The sequence below is a fragment of the Prinia subflava genome, chromosome 21, assembly GCF_021018805.1.
Source record: "Prinia subflava isolate CZ2003 ecotype Zambia chromosome 21, Cam_Psub_1.2, whole genome shotgun sequence".
Lineage (NCBI taxonomy): Eukaryota > Metazoa > Chordata > Aves > Passeriformes > Cisticolidae > Prinia > Prinia subflava.
In genome coordinates this window covers 3,992,415-4,000,229 of record NC_086267.1, presented here as the reverse complement: position 1 = coordinate 4,000,229, position 7,815 = coordinate 3,992,415, and the positions used below count along the sequence as shown (strand labels likewise).

General features: G+C 48.6%; 1 protein-coding gene across 1 annotated transcript in view; it reads left to right on the top strand.

Annotated features, from left to right (window-relative positions):
* The first annotated feature begins 18 nt into the window (after nucleotides 1–18).
* The window catches only part of CAMTA1 (calmodulin binding transcription activator 1), a 232,811-nt gene continuing 225,014 nt past the window's right edge, over nucleotides 19–7,815 (top strand). The window contains exons 1-2 of the mRNA XM_063417232.1: nucleotides 19–116; nucleotides 3,547–3,640. Coding sequence (XP_063273302.1) covers nucleotides 3,574–3,640 — 67 coding nt within the window. The 5' untranslated portion in view covers nucleotides 19–116; nucleotides 3,547–3,573. The remainder of the gene's footprint in view (nucleotides 117–3,546; nucleotides 3,641–7,815) is intronic.

Genomic DNA, 7,815 nt, shown 5'->3' with positions numbered 1-7,815 from the left:
CGCGAGGGCACCGCCCCCCCCCCCCCCCCCCCCCCGCGCTCGCGCGGCCCGGGCGTGGGCGTGTGCGCGTGCGTGTGCGCGGCGCGCGAGCCGGGAGGCGGCGGCGGCGGTGAGGGGTGAGTGAGGGAGGGACTGAGGGAGGGAGCGCAGACCGGCACCGACCGGCACCGACCGGCACCGACCGGCACCGACCGGCACCGACCGGCACCGACCGGCACCGACCGGCACCGACCGGCACCGACCGGCACCGACCGGCACCGCCGCGCTCCGCTCTGGCCACGTTCCCCTCGTTCTTAGCCCCGGCACTCTGACGTGTCGTTGCCGGCGCGGTCGCTCCGTGCCCCAGCCGCGACTGTGGCAGTGCCGTGGGTGCTCAGGGCCTCTGTACGCCCCGATCCCGGGGGATAGCGGGAGGGACGGCGACCGCCGGTGCCCGTCCTCGGTGCCCGTCCCCGGTGCCGCAGGGCCCCCTCGGTACCTGCCTGAAGAGCTCACTCCGGTCATTGACGGGACCTGTAGGTGCAGAGGTACCACGAGGCCCCTGTCCTCCTTAACAAGAGGGTGATTTCCAAACCGTGCTGTCACCATCGAGTCGCTATTCCGTAGCTCCGCAGCTCCGGCGGGGCTGGCGGAGGACGGCGGGGAATCCCTCAGCCCGGTACAGCGCAGGGTCCCGGGGCAGACCTGCCTGCACGGCACCCGAAGGCGAGCACAGCTGAGCGCAGGGATGTCAGAGCCGCGGGCACAGCACGGCTGGCAGGGGGACACCGTGGGCAGAGCGTGTGCTCGTTTGTCACCGCTATATCTGGAACAGTTTCCCTCGGATCAATAGCGCTGCTTTGGCGTAGCGAGCATGGCCCCGGGGTTCACGCCGTGCTGCCCTCGCTGAGAGTGGGTTAAGTCTCCAGGCCCAGCCAGTACCGAAATGGAAGGGAAATGCCCCCAAAGCGCGCAGAGCTCGGAGCCTTTAGCAAAAGGGCTGCCCAGCCTCTCCGTTAACGCGAGCCTCGTTTAAAGCATGCTGGGGGACAGACTGGATATTAATGCTGTGATAAGGCTGTCAGGAAGAAAGCTAAGGCCTTTCCTGCTCATGTGTGGATGTTGCCTGGTGGCTGGATCTGATATGGGTGTGGGGATACTGGAGTGGTTTTTGGGTACTGCTGTCTGTAAAGAGGAATGTTTGAAAGACCTCTCATTAACACCACTGCAGCCCAGCGCGAAGCTGGAACCACATTCCCGTTTCAAAACTTAGCTAGTCTGCTTCGGATTTTATCCTCACATAACTTTTATGTGAAAACAGGAATGTTTTAATATTTAATAAGTTTTTGTTTCTGATACAAGGGTAGTTAACAAGGAAGTATTGATTGTGTTGTAACAGTTCTTCTGCACTCCTGGTGAGTGAGATGAAATGCTTGGAACAAGAGGTGCACAAAGGCTCCCTTTCTGAGAAACCATGTGGAAATGGGTCTGTTCTGCGGGGAAGCACCTTCTAGCACTGCTTTTCCTTAATGAACCCACCTGCTAGACAGATTTTTTTTTCCACGTGGTTTAGGAGTCACTGAGTCTGTGCAAGAATGCAAAGGAGATTCCAGTTGTGAGGATATCACTTGCCATGGCAACGCTATTCCCCATGGGTTTTGGTCCTGTCATAATGATGCTCTTTTTCTAGCTGATTTGGGAGCTCTGTGGTCCTTGGGGATGTTAGTGCCAGAGTTACTGGGGATCCTTCCCCTCACTAGATTGATCTAATGCTTTCCTAAAAGACCCAGCTGCTTCTTGCCAATGCTGGCTGCTGTTCCCTTGCATCACAGATGATTCAGGGGAATTTTCTGGGAACGTTCCACAGGTGTCACATCTTGGCAGGGAAATATAGGAAGAGAGAAATACGAGTTTAGGGAGCTAAATATGAACTGTGCTTTCTAAGGATGTAGAGAGAGCTCTTTTAAAACCCTGCATTACAACAGAGGAAATTTAACATCTATGGCAAAAAGCCATATGATGGGAAAGAGAAAAAGGAAGAAGAAAAAGCACTTGTTTGTGCTTTACTGACTTGCCAAGGTTTGGCTTGGGGTGCAGTATCCCTCTTCCCACATTGGTACTTGCAGGTGGAAGCTTTGTGGTGCTGTGTGGGACACAGTCCCTGCAGCAAGAGAAGCAGCCCCCAGGACCCAGGTTCTGGGTTTAGCTGGGCATACATTATCAAACCTGTGACCCCCTGTGGCTGCTGCTTCAGTGCTCTCTAGTAAGCTGTGAGTAGCCTTACTCGTGGTGATCACCTCTGCTGTGGTAGAGCCAGAGATGCCAGAGACCTTCATCATGGAATCTCCTCTCACAAGTGGGCTGGAAGGAACTGTCCTCCCTGTCCCTGAGGGTGGCAGGGGACACTGTGAGGGGCCCAAGGTAGCAGATTTCTCAGTGACTGGGATAAGAGTCAGAACTGGGAACCTGTGCCCTCTCCAAGTGGTTTTGGTAATACTAACTTTAGTTCCATTGCAGCTCAGTGGAGGGAAAAACTAGAAAGTGCCATAAATTCAGCCGAGCCTGTCAAAGCTGTCAAATTAGCCCCTGACAAAGCTCCTGCCTGTAATGACTACAGCATCAGCTGGAGGGGATGTCTGTGATGGGGTGACAGTGCCACCGTTACCTTGTGATGTACTGTCATTGGGGGCTCCTGAGTGCCCCTCGAGGGTGATGCTCCTAGCAGAGTTAGTTTTTTTAAAAAAATTTAAAAGTCTAAGGGTGTAGACCGGCATCCTGCCCTCTGTTCTCAGCCAGAGTAATGCTGACTGCTGAATTCTAGTAAAGGTATTTCTTGGCCCCATTTGTTAGTATTAGGAGTCCAGAGAGATAATGTCTTTGCACGTATAAAAGGTGCTATTGATTTCCTGTTACTGTTGTCCTGAAATGTGCATGGGGTGTCTATGGAGCAGTGACAATCCTCCATCACTGGCTTTATGGGAAAAGAATGCTTATTGAATCCCTTCCCATAAAATATAATCTCTTTCTCCCTTCCAGAATTTGCCGGCCCCTGTGGGAGTCCCTTATGTTATGTCTTTGAGAAAATTGATTTTTTTTGTCTCCGTTTTGTACACTTGTGTTTAGTCTTATTTTTAATTTAGTTCATGTGATGTGAAGGCTTCCCTAACATGAAACATGCTTTCTCAGTCTTGTACTGCTTCTCTTTCATATAGATTAACACTTTCAGAATGTTTTAAAGTAAAATAAAGAGATTTGCCTGGCACAAGTCTCTCTTATTGTTGGGAATTTTTTTAGTCCAAGTGAGTCATTGCCCTGCTCCTTCTCTCCAGACAGGGCTGAGGCACTGACAGCTTTTCAGCTGCTTACAGGTAAATTCAGGGTAAGTTTTTGGAGTGAGCACACACTGATTGATCATGGCTGAATGACACCATAGCCAAGAGCACAACTTGCAGTATTGCCTGCTCAAGGAACAAGGTGGCCTTTGAACTTTAACAGTAGCAAAAATACTGTCAGATTTGTCCTTTCCTCTGTGTAGCAAATGACTGACTATGGGATTTTTCCTTTCAGGGAGGAAACGGCAACATGAATTCATAGATGATGAGTAGGATGCCAAAGCCAGAGATGACAGTGCTCTTGAAGAAATGCTGGGTAGAACAAAAAGGTAAAAGGAACAGCTAATTGAGTGCATTTCAGAGCCTGTGGGACTTTGTGGGGTACCTTTCCTCACGAGGCAAACGGCACACCCCCTCAAACCGGAGCTCAGTGTTCTGAATTCCCTCCTCCTCCGTTTTGCATGAAGTCCCAGTGCCGCCTCTCACTCCTGACCTGCTCTCTTTGCTCGGGTTTTCCCCAGAGTTGCATCATTCTGTACCTAAAACCCATGCGACTTGTGCATTCCACCCTGTCCCTGCATCTGTCCCTGCATGTGTGTGCTGGCAGGTGCAGCAGCTCTCCCTGCCCCACCAGCCCAGCAGTTACTCCATGCCTCTGCTGCCGTGGTTGTGCTGAGGGCAGAAACACAAATGAGAGCTGCACTGGACCAGTCCATTTGCAGCCAGTGCCGTGCTCCAGAGGGTCAGTCAGCCATGGCCTGTCCCTGCTGTGGCCATGTGCCTGGGCAGGTGCACAGGCTGCAGTGTTGGGAGGGTTCTGCAAACAGGGGCCTCTGACAGGGCTGAATTGCTCTCTGCTACTCTGATGCCTTTTACTGCATTTTATGATAATGCTGTTGAGATGCCCAGAGGAAACCCTTCTTATTGGCTCTTTCATTCTGCAAAATTCTCTGTAATGGAGGTATGATAGTCTACCTGGGGAATTGGGGAGGTAAGAGACAGATTTAGTCATACCTGCAGAGCACCAGGCAGTAGAAACGCCTTGTTGCGCTCATCCAGTGGCAGCAGAAGTGGCTGAAGCAACTGATGAGGAGCAAGAAAATCTTCATTACTCATGTAGCTCTGCTTGGGATATTTTCATGCTTGTTTGTGCAGGCTGACTTAAATCCTCCAAAAGTCAAAAGCAAATGTTCTCCTTGCAAGTGTTCCAGGTTTGCAGTGATGATCTGCCTGTTGCCCCTGCCTCTCATGTCTCTCCAGCAGCAGCTGTGTGGGATGCAGGGTGTTTCTGGGGCAAGCAGAGGATCTTGTCAGTATTGTGATATATATAAATAATAGTTTCCGCTGGAAGTGTTGTTTTCAAAACAGCAATCAGGGAGGAATTCCTTGTAGTTCAAGTGTTCATGCCATTTGGCCAGCCAGAGCTCTTGGTCTGCTTGGAGCCTTCCAGCCTGATAAAACAAGAGCCTGTCATGGACAGAGCTCTTTGCTCTGTCCATGTTCAAAATATCTGCTAAATATACTCTGAAATACTGATTGACTTTTTTTGGAATGGTCCTAACTTATATAAGCTGTCCTACAGTTCAAATCCATGATTGTATAATTTTTAGTTTAATAGCACCAGAGATGAGAATTTAAGGATATTTAAAATAGTAATTAGCACGTTTCTGTTGTTGTCAATCCATATTTTGGGAGATCTGGTAGTTTTGTTAGTTGTCTTTCTGCATATGTGTATGTGAAGGCTGTTGATACATTTTTCAGTTATTTCCATAAACTTGGATATGAATCTGTTATGTTCTTTGGGTTTCAAAATTCTTTATCCTCGGTCTGGAGAGCTTTGAATTTGTAAAACTGGAGAACAGCCAGTGCTGGCAGGACCTGTGTCCCTACAGGAGTGCTGGTTCCCCAGAGCCAGGTCATGTAGCCATTCCTTGTTCCTCCTGGTCCCTGGCTGAGGCCCTGGTGCCCAGCCAGCACAGAGCAGTGGTGGCTACAGCACCCACAAGGCCAGGTGAAATGTGGAACAATGAGCCTTTTCAATATTTGCTGCAGTTTTGAGAGCTTGATAGATGTGTTATTTTACTGTTCATGCCGCTAAACATTGGCTCAGGGCAGTTGCAAGGTGCTGGTGCTTTAAGGTGGCCAGTGGCCACTAGCTGTGCTCAGCACTGCCGTTGCCAGCTCCAGCATTGCAACACGTGCTGTCCGCTCAGCAGTGGCTGGAAAGCTCCGAAAGGACCAGATTTGGCATCAGCACAATCACTTCTGCAGGCGTTGTGCTTTAGGTGCTGCCAAGTCCTTGCTGCTTCTGCTTCCTTTCAGCACGTGGTATTTGGTGTGACCCTGGGGACAGACAGTAGCCTGCTGGGCTAGCTTGTGTTTTTGTGGTTCTTCCCTCAGTCGTGGCAGCATTCAGGTTTTCAGTTGCAGGAGAGGAATAGGCAATACCTGCTCTGATCTGCTGGTTATCCTGCAAACCCTGGCAGCAGTGGAAGGTGGTGTGTGTCACCCCTCTGGTGACATGGGCTGACAGACAGAGCTCTTGAGCGAGGGAGCCTGTCTAAGGAAAGTCACATTGTTTGGGGTCCTGTACCCTCTGATGCAAGTTCTCTTACTGAGGTGGAGCTTTTCAGAGCACCTGACTGTTGGTGTTTAGCTCACATCTCAAAAGCAGTCAGGAAGGGAAGGTGAATCACTCTGTACCCTTTGATCTGAAAGTTCAGTGCTAGTCCTTTTCTGTAATTTCTTAGTCACTGCGTTTGAAGCTCTTGCCCTCAGAGTTGTAGGCACGGCTGGAGGAGGAGATGCAATTAAAATTCCATCTTTGAAATACTTGATTTGAGATAGAATATTCCACGGACCCTCCAAAGTGTTTTAGCAAGGCTGTGTCATGAATCAATGGTTGTTACTAGAAGTTGGGGCTCCGAGGTTTTCTGATTTTATCTGTGGAGTTTTACTTGGTTTGCTTTGGGCTTTTCCCCAAGAAATTGTGGATGTTTTTGAATAGTACCTGTTAATTCCTCAGATGAGCTATGAACAACCTTTCACTGCAACCCTGGGAGTTTTAATCCAGATACTTGCTCCCAACAAACTTGCTATAAACCATACAAGCACTTTTGTGCAGATAAATTTTGGTACCACTACTGAGAACATAAATTGGAATTTTGATTGTGAAAATTATTGGCAAAGTTTGGTTGTGTGGAGCTGGTTTTACAGTGTGTATGACAGGCTGTTGATGGACATAAGCACAGATCCAGGAGAGGATTCTGGGCTTCCTCTAAATATTGAGGTGAAGGTATGCTAACTTACTGTATATTGTCTCCCTGGCAGAAATGGCCCTTTAGATAAATGTTAACTAAACATTAAATACAGACTGACACTGTCAAAAGGAGGATGCAGCTCACTTAACACTGAACGTGGCACTTCATAGAGACCTTTTGCAATTTGTAGTTCAATAAAAAGGGTAACCTGTGTAGAAATATTCTGTGCTTGCCTATTCTGTCCTTGTCTGCCAGTGCTGACAGGATTGTGTTCCTGGTTTTACCTTTGTGGTGTCCCAGGCTGAAATACTTCATATTTCACACTCTGAGTTCTATAAATAATTGACGTGCCTGTCTTAGCAACTGAGGATCAGCAGCAAATTGTATTATTCTGGAGTAATAGGGGTTTTCTGCATTCTATACTCCTTTTCATCTTAATTTTCACTTCACTACTGAGAGTGAGGAACTGATTTACTCTGCTGTAGGAGAAAAAGTATTATTGTACTGGTGTTACTGTTCCAGTCCTTCAGGGGAGGAAGTTCAGGGGAAATTCAGAACTCACAAATGAACCCATCTCAGTGAAAACGAGTTATTTCTGTGTATTTTCTGTTTGGATATATTTCTCATTTCGTGCAACTCTCATGGGTCACATGGGAAAGAATAGTCTTAAAGGTTAGATGAGGTTTAGGCAGACCTAGAAAGAAACTGCTCTGTGGCTAAAACTAGTGAGAAAATATTAAACCAATCATTTTTGCCTGTAAGAAGTGTTGTGTACCCTTGTTGACAGAGCAGAAGGGTTTGTGTGGTAAGGCCCTGTTGGGCCACCCCAAGAGAACTGGAGCAGCTGCCCTGCCGTGGTGCCACTGGGAGCAAAGCACAAGTGACTCAAGTTTGTAACACTGGGATTACTCTTCCATTTGGTTTACCTATTCATAAATAATGATAGGAAGAGTCAGGGAAGTTCCTCCTCATTGTGAATTTATAACATGGCAGAGCCCAGTTGGGATGGAGTCCTTTAAAGATTTGGGATAATGCTTTCAGCAATGATGCTTTTTAATTGAAAGCTTGAGTGCTCTGTGTGTTGATGATGTTCCCTGAGGGAATCACAGGACAGACTCGGTTCACAAGTGCCAGGATGGGTTTTTGGGCAAAGGGCAGTGCTGGGGCGGTGCTGTATGAGCAAACTGACTCAGGTAAATCTGAATTTGCCTCTGGCTTCTAGTTCTGGATCCATGTGACTTTGA